At 44.7% G+C, this 14,859-nt stretch overlaps 1 protein-coding gene and 1 pseudogene across 1 annotated transcript; both read left to right on the forward strand.

Annotated features, from left to right (window-relative positions):
* Positions 1-2,127: 2,127 nt before the first annotated feature.
* Positions 2,128-7,031, forward strand: LOC133371124 (nuclear cap-binding protein subunit 2-like). Its single transcript, XM_061598139.1, has 4 exons — positions 2,128-2,315; positions 3,991-4,172; positions 5,572-5,710; positions 6,611-7,031. Exons 1-4 carry the CDS (start codon positions 2,229-2,231, stop codon positions 6,671-6,673), a joined length of 471 nt encoding a protein of 156 aa, XP_061454123.1. The 5' UTR covers positions 2,128-2,228; the 3' UTR covers positions 6,674-7,031.
* Positions 7,032-11,499: 4,468 nt separating this feature from the next.
* Positions 11,500-11,618, forward strand: LOC133371565 (5S ribosomal RNA; annotated as a pseudogene).
* Positions 11,619-14,859: the final 3,241 nt, after the last annotated feature.

Raw genomic sequence — 14,859 nt, forward strand, 5'->3', positions numbered from 1 at the left:
AGCTGTGCAGTGTTTTTAACTTCATCAAAGGGTATTCCCTGCTCCACCAATCCCTGGAAAATGGAAAAAGGAGGAGCTGGAGTCTGTAGGTGTCACACTTTTGTTAAGAGCATGATGGTGTCCTGTGCAATGCAAAGGTTTGGGATTATGATGTAAGTGACTAAGAAACATAATAGACCATATGGTCTCCTTTCGGATGATCACTGTGGATCATCATTAGTGTCACATATGAAGCCGTGTCGCATCAGGATGTTTTATCAGCCATTAATGCATTCTCCCCTAAAGAATATTGTATAATAGGGACTGGTATGTAAGCCTGGAATCATGCACCTCTCCATCATGCCTGTAATAATGAATGAATGAATGAGCAATAGTGGCACTGGCACAGACTCAAGGTCCTATTATCACAGGTGCAATTCACTGAGGGAATCACCTGAAGAAAGCCGCTTGCCTCATTGAAATGAACAGTGGTGAGGAAAGAGAACAAGCATGGCGTAGAGAGAAGCAGTGGATATTGACTAGAGCGTTTAACATTTAATATGGGGCTAAGACACTAGTTATGCAAAGTTTTTATGTACCTTTTATTTCCATAAAGGGCTTTCTCCCCTCCATTTCCACAATGTAGAAAAATGGCCTTAAAAAAAAAAGAAAGAGTTTAATTCTCTTATTTCATATATGTTGTTCCAGACCAGTTTATATTCTGTTGCTCCCTCTCTATACTGTAGATTCTTATTATGTCCCTTCCTGCTGTATTTTGCAGACATAACTAGAAGCCTGCAGCCAAATGATAAAAAATACCTGGTTGGTTCAAGTCAACCTGTCGCTCTCCCTCTGTCAGAGTTCACCTCCTCAAGTGTAATACAAAATAGATTAACTGTACAAATGTTAGGACAAGTGTTATCAACAGAGAACAGGATCCAACCACGTTATGCACATAGAATTTTGGCCTCCCCCCCCCCAAATAGCAGACTCTCCTGCAATATCAGGCTCATGCTTAGTTCATTTATAAAATGAAAGGTGCCAAAGCCTGGGCACTCCCAGAAGATAAGACTGTAATTGGGAAGGTCTTATTTGCAACATTATTATCCTACTCCTCTGCTCCCAAGGAGCTCAGCGTGGCATACCCATTCTCACATCCCTGAAGAAAATTAAGTTGAATGGTGTTGACTGGCCCAAAATAATCCAAATGCCATCAGTGCTCTTCTCAGTGAGCTTTATAGTTGAACAGGGACGTTTTTCATCCAAATCTCCCTAGTCCTAGTCAGCACAGCAAATAGTAGACCAAACTGGCTCCCTGGAGAAGGACCGTGGGGTGCCTCTGTGCACGTGCAGTCTTTTCCCTCTGAACAGAGCCAATTTTGTATTTTGCTTTAATCTGTGATTGAAGCTTCCTCTAAGTCTCCAAGTAGGGCCAAAAGAAATACAATCATTTTAATACATAAAATAAAATGTGGGTTTTAAAAAAGGAATCTAAGAAGCAGGAGTGTCTCCAAGGATGTGCTTCATCAAGACGTGCGCACCAAGCATGTTTTTAGAAACTTTTAGGGAAACCTTGCTGAAATTCCTATACCTATTGTTTGCTGACTGAAATGGTTTTATGCTGAGATTTTAATGCTTGATGGATTCGTTTTTAGACATTGTTTTACAGGTCCTTCTCCCACACGTTTTAAATTTCATTTCATTTAAGCCGTTTTATGTTGTTTTTGAAGTCAGGTATAGAGTTGTTAAAAACTAAATATTTATAAAAAACAAATTAAAACGGGCTCAGATGGGAGCTGGCACAGACACAGAGATACCGCGCCTGGCCGCCTGAGAAGCAAAAACAAACAGACGCTCTGAAGGAAATTGTGAGGGAGTCTTCTCGGCACCAAACTTTCCCGCCCAAATTACACCCCGCTTTCGCCGCGCGGCGTAAAGTGGGGATTTGTATTCGTTTCAGGCGACGTGATTGGAGGATCAGACGAGAGCTGTAGAGGACCAGTTAGGGGGAAAACTACAATCCCCAGCATTCTCCACGGCAAGGCTGCCCGCCCCCTCTGCCGCAGACCGCCCGATGATTGATTGTTCTTGGGCGTGACGTTTACAAGAGACTTCAACGAGGCCGCCGCGTTTCTGCCTGTGCAAGGGGGACGGTCTTGCCACGAGTGACAGGTGATAGAGCCAATTGGCTCTGTCGGAGTACGTCTGACGGGTGGTAAAGGCGTAGAGACGTCATCAGTCTGCCGAAGATGTCGGGGATTCTGAATGCCACCCTGAGTTGGCTCAACACTGACTCGTACTGCGAGATGGGCACGTATCGGGACCAGCACTTCATGGTACGTGGGTGGTGGGAATGATGACGAATGGTCGTGAGTAGGTTCAGAGGCGCTCCTTCTTCTTCGGGTCCTTTCAATAAACCCAGAGTGGTCCTTGCAGGGAGAGGCTCTCTGATCATGCCCAGAGGCCCCCTGTCCCCATTTATGGGAAACAAAGCTTCGTGCCATTCAGTTATATATAGCCTCCTAATTTACGCAGTGCGAGCTGTGCTGGAGCCGCTTATCAGGAATCCCGGGTCTCATCCTTGTCACTCCAAAGGCTGCATCACCTGCGTGTACCTCCGGGAGACAGCTACTTTCACAAGCACTAGGACGGGCAGTACGTATTACATCCAACAGAGCATCACCTGCAGGTCCTGCAATATAATTTAGGCCATTGAATACAAAAGACCAGGATGTAATATCCAATAGTTAGGAAAAGCTGCAAGTGACCTTCGCACATGCTTCAGAAACCACAAATCAGCAATCTTGACTAAAAAAGTGGAGCAACCAGTTGCAAAACATTTCAACACTGGGGGCCCCAGCCTGTTGGACTTTTCTATATTAGAGATGCCAACAGATCCAGCAGCACTGACTGAGAGTGAGAACTTTTGGATATATTCTCTGGACACATTGGCACCACCTGGCCTCAACCTGGAGGACAGTACCAGCATTACTTTGCTTGTGCAAAGGAAGCCCCTCTGAGCATTCCATCCTCAAAGCTCTATAACTGACACCTTGGTAACAGCATTTGCATGTTAGCAGCTGATGAAGGTGGAAGGCTTTTATTGCTTTGGTAGAATAAAAACTTCTGTTAATCACAATGATGTGTGTGTGCGCATATTGTGATACACACACGTCATTGTGATTAACAAAACAGATCTATTTTACTAGCAAAACATTTAGGCTTCTACCTTCATCTGCTGCTAACATCCAAATGCTGCTACTAAGGTGGCAGTTACAGAGCGTTGAGGATGGGGGAGCTCAGAGGGGCTTCCTTTGGAGAAGCTAAGTGATCTTTGTATTGTCCTTCAGGTTAAGGCCCTGTGGTGCCAATGTCTCCGGGAAGTATATCCAGAAGTTCACCCTTAGTCAATGCTGCTGGATGTGTAGTTTTTCCTCCATATTGGATATGACATCCTGTTTTTTTGCATTCACTGACATAAATTATATTGCAGGACGTTCAGGTGATTTTCTGTTTGATGTCATATGTTCTGCCTAGTGCTTTTGAAAGTCCTAGTTTTGAAATTAGCTGTCACCATGAGGTTCGCACAGGTGATACAGTGTTTGGAGTGACAAGGATGAGACTCAGGATTGCTGATAGGTGACTTAGACACAGCACTCGCTATTAGGCTGTGTAAAGTAAAAGGCTGGCGAAATGCTACAACAGGAGTCTTGTTGATGGCTCTAGCAAGAATTGTGTGCTTGAGTGTATGTATAGATATATATTATATATATATATAAAATAATATAATTATTGTATAATACTAGATACTTTATAAATAAAACAGTTGTGAAACCTAGATATCTTCTTCCATCTTTCTTTTCTCTGTTAAATCTTTTAGGGTTTGGGGCTGTGTTAGTTGTTCATTTTGCAGAGTTCTTAAAAGCTGTTGGTGCTAAATAAAGTAAACAGGGATATGTGGATAGGAAGGTGACCCTGACTCCATGCCCCCTTTTTCTGTCCCTTTTCCAGGGAAAGCGTGACCTCCAGGAAAAAGCCCTGAAAAACTCCTGCACGCTTTATGTGGGAAACCTCTCCTTCTACACCACAGAGGAGCAAATCCACGAGCTCTTCTGTAAGTGCGGGGATGTCAAGCGCATAGTCATGGGGCTGGACAGAGTGAAGAAAACCCCCTGTGGCTTCTGCTTTGTGGAGTATCCTTGGCTTGTGTTTGCATTTACAGCCTGTAGTTTGATCTGTGGCTTTGCTGACAACCAAAGTATGTAACTGGCAGCCTCATGTGATGTATTTATTGTTGGACTGTACCTTTTATTTATTTAATTTAACAAAATTTATATACCGCTTGATTGTGAAAAACCTTTAAGCATTTTTTTTTAAAAAAACCACTCCTGATTTCGGGTGAGGGAGTAGGGGGTGGTACTGAATGTTACGAATACTTACCATCTTTATAGAATTCTTTCCATATATATGACTAGCATGTCAGGGTGAAGGAAAATCTACCATATAATTGTCTAGTTTGCCTCTTGTTACACTTACATCTATTTATTTATTGCAGTTGTATTTCTCATTTCTGGAAACTAAGTGGCTTATATAAATACATGAAGCTGCTTTTGGCTTGGGCCATTGGCTCATGTAGTCCAATATTGTCTTCTCTGACTGGCAATGGCTCTCCCAAGCTTACTGGCAGAAGACTTTAACATCACACTTATCTGCTCCTTTCAACTGGAGTTTGAACCTACAACCTTCTGCTTGCAGACCATGTGCTGCTCTGCCATTGAGTTATGGTCAAATGTGAAGCCTGCTGGTAATTTCCTGTTGAGTGGGTGAAAAGATGTGTCTTGAAACATACAATCTTACTACTGTTCTGTAGGTAGCATCATTTACATTATTTATAAAAATATTTATATACTGCCAACATGTATATAACATCAGGGCAGTGTACAACACTATATACAAATACAAAATATAAAACGCTAAAGATAAATCGGAATAATCCTTAAAATGAAGTACTGCGTAGGCCTGTCAGCATGAAAAGGTCTTCAAGAGATGCCAAAACTCAATAGTGAGGATGCCTGCCGAATCTCTATTAGAAGAGTGTTCCAGAGCTTGCAACTGGCAACATTAAATGCCTGACTTCTAGTTGAAGCCATTTGCGTCTTCGTAACACGGGGGAAAACTGACAGCGCTCCTCCAGATTATCTCCAGATACCAAGCTGAGACATAAAGGCTCAGGTGGTCCTTATGGTGTATCCTGGACCCGAGTTGTTCAGTATTTTTATATTAACACCAGAGCCTTGAACCTGGCCCGGGAGCATAGGGACAGCCAGCGCAGATGTTTTAGCAGAGGAGTCACCTGCTGTTGGCCATCTGCCCCCATCAGCAGTCTAGCCACTGCATTCTGCAGTAGCTGCAGCTTCTGGACCAGGTCCAGGGGTAGCCCCACATAGAGCGCATTGTAGTAATCCAGTCCTGAGATTTCAAGCTTGTGAGCTATTTGATGTCAGTTCTCTTGTTGCCTCTTCATCAGCCTGTGACCAGCCAGTATGATCCCATCAAACAATCTCATGAGTTTTCTTTAAAGTAACATTCCAGATACTACACGAGAGCGGAGGCGGAGCATGCTATGCGGTTCATCGGTGGGACTCGTCTGGATGACCGCGTCATCCGAACAGACTGGGATGTAGGGTTTAAGGAAGGGCGGCAGTATGGCCGTGGAAGGACAGGTGGCCAGGTAGGGCAGATCTGGAATTAAGGGGCAACTTTACACCAATGCCTCATAGAGGGTTGCAGCAAACGGCAGATCTGAGTCTCCCTTTATGGGAAGGCAGAGATGACCCCTGTGCTCCAGATAACCAGGAGTGCAGGCAGGAAAGGCATAAAAGGCACTTGAGTTGCCATAGTGTCTTCCAGAAGCTTTATTTATTTATTTGTCATATCCATCAACATTCTTCTAGCATCATAAAGACTGACACATTTGTTGGGAACAAACTTCATCAGATCTGTGTCTGGTCAAGTATGCTTTTCCTTCACGCAAGTTTGTTAGTGTTGATGCTGCTGCTAGACTCTCATTGTTCTCTATCAAAACCTGTTCTAGAATTTTGCTTGAGTTGGCTTTGATTGGTCTGGATCAAGCTTTAAAGACAGCTCTGGGACTTTAGCATTTCGTCCGATTTCACCTGGATGTGTATTCTGCCTTGGTTTTCCACCCTAAGTTCTCAGGCAGGGGTTGGCTGGGGGCCTTGCAAGAGCAAAGTGAAGATTTGTCATTGTAGAGAGGATCCTGTCAAAGATTGGCTTAAAACCAGAATCGGATGCTGCAACTGAGATGAGAAAAGAGAAATGGCATAGTGTTCTTCCCTGCATCTTCTAGGCTAAATTATTAACCTTGTGCTCTCTGGGACCATCTCCAGAGAGACCAAGCCATGTTGCGTTATAAAGCAAAACCACCTAGTAGCCTGATAATACCAGGTCATCATCCATCTGGTGGTCCCTTGCTTTTGCTCTGATCAGAGGTTTCTTAAGATATGCGCATGTACAAATCCCATTCCCGCTTGACTGCAGCATGCCCATAATATCAGTCTTTGTCTCTCAGTTGTTGCAAGATCTTTGTCCCCTTGTTCTCCCCTTGCAGGTGCGAGATGAGTACCGGACGGACTATGATGTGGGCAGAGGTGGCTTTGGCAAGATTGTTTAGGAGCAGCAGAAGACTCAACAGACAGGGATCTACTAACAGCTTCTTGGATTGAGAAGAGGGGTTGGGTACAGCGAAGATGATTCGCGGAAGACAAGGAAAAGGTCACAGCGACAGTCTGCATGTCCTGGGCCTCTTGTGTCGCTGTGATCTTTTCCTTGTCTTCCATGAATTTGTGCCTGTTCTGCCACATCCAAGGAATATGTCCAAGAACCTCTGGTAGGGTGGGAGAGTACAGATCATGTGGAGTCTGGGTTGGTTGCTTTTCCTGTGTGGTACGTGTAGTTTGCTTGTTCATTTCTGTTTTTCTGAGTTTTCCCTCTTTTTTGGGGGGGGGATCTAAATAAAATTGTTCTCTTAACATCTGCTGTAACCTGTAGTAACATGCCTGAGGTTGGGGAGGGAAAGCCCTCACTCCTGGCACTGTTAGCTTTGTGAGAAGCATCTCCTTGTAATGCTCTGGCCTAGACTGCCATTTCTGCCCGTATATATTTATTCCTTGACCCAAGGAGAGATGGGGAGAATCCTTCACTGTGAGTCCATGATTCTTAGATGTACAATAGGCTTTTCTGCATGTCCAGTTCTCGGCTGGCCTCGATTCCAAGTGATGTTGGTTTACAAGCTTTTTTTCAGGTTCCTGAGGTTTGTTGGGCAGCTGTCCTCCTCTTAAGTGTGTTTGAATGGTCACAAAGAATTCTCTTATTAGCAGTAAGACCTAGGTTTGGTACAATATGGCCTAGCTTTTTTTGCTGTGCCCTAAAAGTCAATATACCTAATGACTTCTGCACGTTCCTGAGACATCGTCACCAAGAGCATGGGGTCCTACTTAGCTGCCTTTCTTATTTTGATTTGTTGCTATATCTGAGTTTTTAGCCTGTAAAGATGTTGTCAGGAAGTAAGGCCAAGCCAGTCATTTCTAATCTACCTTACAAGAGGACGGTGTGGATTAGCTGGAAATGTCTGCATTTCTTTCTGTCCTTCTTTCTTACTCCCGGCCACCATTCCATTTGGCCTGGTTTAAATGGAACTCTTCTATTCTCCTTCTTTTGCACTGATGGAAGATTCTGGTTGGATGAAGTAGCATCCCAGCTCCCTCCATGGTCCCAGTCAAGGGTGACTTGATAGCCCTGTAACTGACTTACAAGAGAGAGAAAATGGTGAAGGGTTGTGTTTTGTCTTGCCTCCGTTTGTGAAGCCTGACAGAATGGTTTAGAAATCTGCCTTTTTAAATTTACTGGGATCTTCAACCTGCCTTATTGTACCCAGAGCCTCTGAGATGGTTACAATTAAACTTAAATGCAACAGAAATGTATTTTCCCATCTCCCCAAGCTATTATGAATCGTGGCACTGAGAAGCTGGCAAATGGTGGGGTGCCTTGAGAGCAGACAGATGCCATTCACTGGAAGCTGAGAAGAGGTGGCAAAAAGGTGAACCTCTGATCCATCTCTTAATGCACAGTCTTGATCCCTGCTGTTGAGTCTCTTGTTTAGCACGTTGACCATGGCAGAAGGGAGAAGATTAAGAAGTCTCTGGAAAGCAAACACTGAATTCCAGAGGGATCGTCATGTTGGGCTGCTGTAGCAAATATAAACCCGTGTGGTGCCTTCAAAGACTTAACAGGCTTATTGTGGTGTGCTCTTTGGTGGCCTAGAGGAGAGGTGGGCGGAAGGTACATCAGGATCTATTTGGGGATCTGAATGATTTATTATTATTTATTTATTTTATTACATTTTTAGACCGCCCTATAGCAACAAGCTGTCAGGGCGGTGTACAACAGGGTAAAAACAGATTAAAATACATGTGGGTATGAGTACAATACAATAGAAAACATTTTTAAAAACAAAAGATTACAATTAAAATAAATGAAAATTAAATTTAAAATGCCTGGGCAAAGAGGTAGGTTTTTACCTGGTGCCGAAAAGATAACAAAGAAGGCGCCAGGCGTATCTCGTCAGGGAGGGCGTTCCATAATTCGGGGGCCACCACTGAGAAGGCCCTAGCTCTAGTTATTGCTCTCCGGGCCTCCCTATGTGTTGGAACCCGGAGAAGGGCCTTCGACATCGAGCGCAGTGACCGGGTAGGTACATAGCGGGAGAGGCGTTCCGCCAGGTATTGCGGTCCGATGCCGTTAAGGGCTTTATAGGTAAGAACCAACACTTTAAATCTGGCCCGGAAACATATTGGTAGCCAGTGCAGCTGGGCCAGGACAGGTGTTATATGATCAGATTTTTTAGTCCACGTAAGAACTCTGGCCGCAGCATTCTGCACCAGCTGAAGTTTCCGAACCGTCTTCAAAGGTAATCCCACGTAGAGTGCATTACAGTAGTCCAATCTAGAGGTTACCAGAGCATGGATAACTGGCGAGGTTCTCCCTGTCCAGATAGGGTCGTAGTTGGGCTACCAGCCGAAGCTGGTAGAACGCATTCCGTGCCACCGAAGCTACATGAGCCTCCAGTGACAGGAGCAGATCTAATAAGACCCCCAAACTACGGATCTGCTCCTTTAGGGGGAGTGTAACCCCATCTAGGGCAGGTCGGACATCACCCATCTGGGCAGAGAGCCCCCCCACCAACAGCATCTCAGTCTTGTCAGGATTGAGTCTCAGTTTATTAGCTCTCATCCAGTCCATTATCGCAGCCAGGCAGCGGTTTAGTACATTAACCGCCTCACCTGAAGAAGATGAAAAGGAGAAGTAGAGCTGTCTTAAGTCCCTTCCCCTGTAATGACCAATCTGCCTCGCACTGCTATTGCGTCCTCTGCCCACTATTACCAATGCCACCTGTGTGGCAAACTAGCAGTTCACTGGCATGCTTTTTTGCTTTCTCGGGCAATTGCTCGAGGGGATTTATATCAGATCACCAAGGGTTTCTGACTCCCCATTATATAACAATGCAACAACAAAAGGGCTTCCACCCTCCTTCTAATTAGGCTGCTGAGGTTTAGGATGCTTGGTGAAGAAACCAGTAGTGGATTTTTGTGTGACAGGACCGTGAGTTGAGTTCAGACAATGAAAACACATTACAAAGACTATTTCACGGTTGCTAACCTCTTTGGGCACCCTCATCAAGATGTCTTTGCACCGCTGAACACACGTGGCTGCTTTCTGAAAATCCCCTCGAGCAATTGCCCGAGAAAGCAAAAAAGCATGCCAGTGAACTGCTAGTTTGCCACACAGGTGGCATTGAGGTAATAGTGGGCAGAGGACACAATAGCAGTGCGAGGCAGATTGGTCATTACAGGGGAAGGGACTTAAGACATCTTCGAGCTTGTGTCCCTTCCAATCTGCCTCCCAACCTACAGGACACTGGTAGTCACGCTGGGAACTCCCTGGATCTTATTCTGCTGATGAATGCAAGGTCCGTGACCAATAAGTGTTCATGACATTGACCTGGATGAGTGACCTTGCCTGTATTACCAAAACCTGGCTAAGTGACCAGAGCGGAGTGGAACTTTCCCAGCTCTGCCCACCAGCCTTTGTGGTATTCCAGCAGCCTAGATCCAGGGGGCGAGGAGGTCCCAATACTGATCCTTGAGGGACTCCACTTTCTACAGCTCTCCATTGGGAGAACTGTCCGTTTATTCCTGCTCTCTGCTTTCTGTTTCTTAAGCAATTCCTTATCCACAAGAGGACCTCTCCTCTTATTCCATGACTGCTAAGCTTCCTCAGAAGTCTTTGGTGAGGTACCTTGTCAAACGCTTTTTGAAAGTCTAAGTACACTATGTCCACTGGATCACCTCTATCTATATGCTTGTTGACACTGTCAAAGAATTCTAGTAGGTTACTGAGACAGGACTTTCCCTTGCAGAAGCCATGCTGGCTTTGCTTCAGCAAGGCTTGTTCTTCTATGTGCTTAGTTAATCTAGCTTTAATAATACTTTCTACCAGTTTTCCAGTGACAGAAGTTAAGCTAACTGGCCTGTAATTTCCGGGATCCCCTGTGGATCCCTTTTTGAAGATTGGCGTTACATTTGCCACTTTCCAGTCCTCAGGCACGGAGGAGACCCGAGGGACAAGTTACATACTTTAGTTAGCAGATCAGCAATTTCATATTTGAGCTCTTTGAGAACTCTCGGGTGGATGCCATCCAGGCCTGGTGATTTGTCAGTTTTTATATTGTCCATTAAGCCTAGAACTTCCTCTCTCGTTACCACTATTTGTCTCAGTTCCTCAGAATCCCTTCCTGCAAATGTTAGTTCAGGTTCAGGGATCTGCCCTATATCCTCCACAGCCACTATTATGCATGCAGCTCCTTTTTTTAGATCTTGGGATGCTAGTGAAAACAAAACAAAAGTAGATCACACAAACCTGACGTCAGCCCACCCCTGGCCTAGAGTCCCCTTTGCCAAATACTTGCAGCATTCTCCTCGGTAGGCAGCCATATATAAAGATACAGATGGGAAAGTGGTGAGCAATGGGGCCCAGGGACTGTGAAACTCATAGAGGAGCAGTGTGCTTTGTGATGCTCAAATGTACACACAAGTGTATACCCGGGCCTTTGCCAACCTAGGGCCTTCGAGATGTTTTGACCTAGAACTCCCATCAGCCTCAACCAACTGATGGAAGTTGTAGTCCCAAACATCTGGAGGTGACCAGCTAAGCTGAGGCTAGTATACAAGATGAGATATAATGAACTGGGCTTGTTAGAATGTTGGCGAGGAAGTTTATATGGATGGCAGTATTCCACAGCTGTTGGGCAAACGCATGAGCTTTTGGTCTTAGGAAAATCGGTTTGAGGCTTAAGAGATGAGTCAAAGTAAAGGGAAGAGAGCATAAAGAGATTTTGCAGTGGCTTATTGTCTCAGGATTTAGATATTACTAATGTGGGGGATCTGCGGCCATGCTACCCTGAACATGCCCAATCTCATCTGATCTCAAAAGCTAAGCAGGGTCAGGCCTGGTTAGTACTTGGATGGGAGACTGCCTGGGAATACCGGGTGCCGTAGGCTTAGAGGAAGGCAATGGTAAACCACCTCTGAATACCTCTTGCCATGAACACCCTATGAATATATATATCAACAAACCACTGATATGGTGGTGATATATTCATGACATCTTTATGGTCTGGACAAATGGTAAAGAGAGTTTAGAACAATTTAAAAATTACATCAACTCTATCCATCCATCTATTAAGTTTACATTTCATAGTACAAGTGATAATCCGTACATCCCTTATCTTAATGTCCTTCTCACCATTGAAAATAAAATAGCCACTGATCTCTACAGCAAACCCACTGATGCTCACACCTATTTAAACTGGAAATCCTGCCATCCTAAGCATATAAAGAAAAACACTGTGTATAGCTTAGCTCTGAGAATCAAACATATTTGCAACACTGAACATAAATACCAGAAAAGTATCAGTGAATTTTAAGAACACCTTCTGAGAAGATATCCTCCACATATTATTGATTGCACCATCCACCGAGCCTCCATTCTGTCCAGAGAAAATCTCCATCATAATGAGGTGTCGAACAGAGAGCAACGGATTCCATTTGTGGTAGTTTTCCATCCAGCATCTCCTACTATCACCGAGCAATCAGAGAGAGCTACCCATTGCTGACAAACTGAACATCTTGCTAGAGTCATCAGCAGGCCTCCTGTTGTAGCATTTCGCCAGCCTCCTAATTTGCGCAGACTGTTAGTGAGAGCTGTGCTTAAGCTACCTATCACCAATCCTGGGTCTCATCCTTGTCACTCCAAACGCTGTATCACCTGTGTGTACCTCAGGGAGACAGCCACTTTCACAAGCACTAGGACAGGCAGGACATATTACGTCAAACAGAACATCACTTGCAGGTCCTGCAAGATAATTTCTGTCATCGAATACAAAAGACCAGGATGTCATATCCAATACATAGGAAAAGTCACAACTGAACTACGCACACGCTTGAGAAACCACAAATTGGCAATCTTAACAAAAAAAGTGGAGCAACCAGTTGCAAAACATTTCAACTTTGAGGGTCACGGCCTGTTGGACTTTTCTATAGCAGCTATAGAGATACCAACAGATCCAGCAGCATTGACTAAAGGAGAACTTTTGGGTATACTCTGGACGCATTGGTACCACCTGGCCTGAACCTGGAGGACAGTACAAACATTACTTCTGCAAAGGAAGCCCCTCTGAGCATTCCATCCTCAAAGCTCTATAACTGCCACCTTAGTAACAGCATTTGTATGTTAACAGCTGATGAAGGTAGAAGCTGAAACGTTTTGGTGATACAATAAAAAACGTCTGTTTTGTTAATCACAATTACATGTGTGTGTGTGTGAATATTATATATACACACGCCTATGAATCTTTTTTGGATATAGAGTTTTCATGGTAAGAGGTATTCAGAGGTGGTTTACTGTTGCCTTCCTCTAAGCCAGCCTTTGGTTCCCCAGATGTTGTTGGACTACAGCTCCCATCAGCCCAGCACGCTCTCTCTCTCTCTCCCTCTCTCTCTCTGTCTGTCTCTCTGGTTGATTAAAGGCATATAACAACAACAATAATGTGGGGAAAAGGTATTATCTATTGTTTAATCTCTTGATTTATTCACAACAAAGTGTTCTGTAAGTCTGCAGTAAAATGCCTGCCTTAACCTCCCCTTAAGAAGCAAGGTAGGCAAAATGCTCAAGGGGATGAAGCGACTCCCCATGAAGAAAGGCTGCAGCATCTGAGGCTTTTTAGTTTAGAGAAAAGGTGATAAGAGGTGGCATGATAGAAGTGTATAAAACTATGCAGGGCATGGAGAAAGTGGATAGAGAAAAGTTTTTTCTCCTTTCACAATTGTAGAACATGTAGACATCCAATGAAGCTGAATGAGATTCAGGACAGACAAAAGAATCAGTGCATAGTTTAACTATGAAATTCGGTCCCATGAGAGGCAGTGATGGCTACCAACTTAGATGGCTTCAAAAGAGGGTTAGACAACTACGTGGAGGAGAAGGCTATCCATGGCTACTAGCTGTGATAGCTATGCTCTGCCTCCATGGTTGGTGGTAGTGTCTCTGAATATCAGTTGCTGGAGACTGCAGGAGAGGAGAGTGCTCTTATACTCAGGACCGGCTTGCACACTGGTTGACCAGTGTGAGACCAAGTTATCAGACTAGATGGGCTATTGGCCTGATCCAGCAGGCTCTTATGTTCTTAAGTTGCCTTCTACTGAGCCAGACCATTGGTCCATCTAGCTCAGTGTTGTCCACACGGTGGCAGAAGCTCTCCAGGGTCTCAAACGGGTCTTTCCCAGTCCTACTAGCAGATGGCAGAGACTGAACCTTCCGTGTGTAAAGCAGATGATCTACCACTAAGCCACAGCCCTTCCCCTTGGTCTCAGTGATGAACTTCCTAGCTATGCTAATTCAACCTTCCTAGGTCGCGCCTGCCCAAGTGGGGTAAAATCCATTCTGGGTGCACTTTTCATTGCAAAATCTATATAGAAGGAGGCCCACAATGTAGTCCTCCCATGATACTGCTGCTTGCGTTGTGGCAGCCAGCTTTCCCAAATGTCAGCCATTTAAGATTGCACCCTGACCCCATCCAGCTGAACTTAACAGAGCTGGATTTGTTGATGTCTGGTTCAGCAATTCCACGGACAGGAGCTTCCTTTGGAAACCTTTCGGTAAATTTAAGTTTACCTGTAGGAGGCTTCACAAGGCTGCTATAAAAGGCAAAGCATTCAAGTTGCTTTCTTGGCCAAAATGGAAACCTAGACTCAAGAAGGAAACTCCTGCGGTTGAAGAGGAGGAGGGTGCTCAGCAAATGCCTCTGATGTCAATCCAAGGACTTCTTGAACCCACCCACATACCCACCTCTCCAAAGGCAACTCCTGTTACAACATCCTTTTTTTAAAAAAAGCAATGAGGTAGAATTAATGTTTTGAAAGCCAACACAAATTGAGTCTTGCGTCAGAGGCCACTGTCCTCTGGGTTTATCTCCCCTCTGCTGCGGCCCTTCTCCTCGAAGTTCAATCTCTGTTGCCTCCTCCCATTCTGTACTAGCCTCCTTGTCTGCCATGCCAATCACAAGCTGCATTCCCTTTGCTCAGCTATCAGGCTCGTACCCTGAGCAATTGTCAAAGGAAAGGGTTATTCGTCCTGCTGCAAAGGGGCTCTGGCTCAGTGATGGAGCCCCCTTCTTTGCATGTTGAAGATCCCAGCTTCTATCCCAGGTATCTAAAATATCTCTGAAATGCTGTGAAAGATCCT

Source organism: Rhineura floridana, chromosome 16 (assembly GCF_030035675.1).
Source record: "Rhineura floridana isolate rRhiFlo1 chromosome 16, rRhiFlo1.hap2, whole genome shotgun sequence".
In the NCBI taxonomy this organism is placed as follows: domain Eukaryota; kingdom Metazoa; phylum Chordata; class Lepidosauria; order Squamata; family Rhineuridae; genus Rhineura; species Rhineura floridana.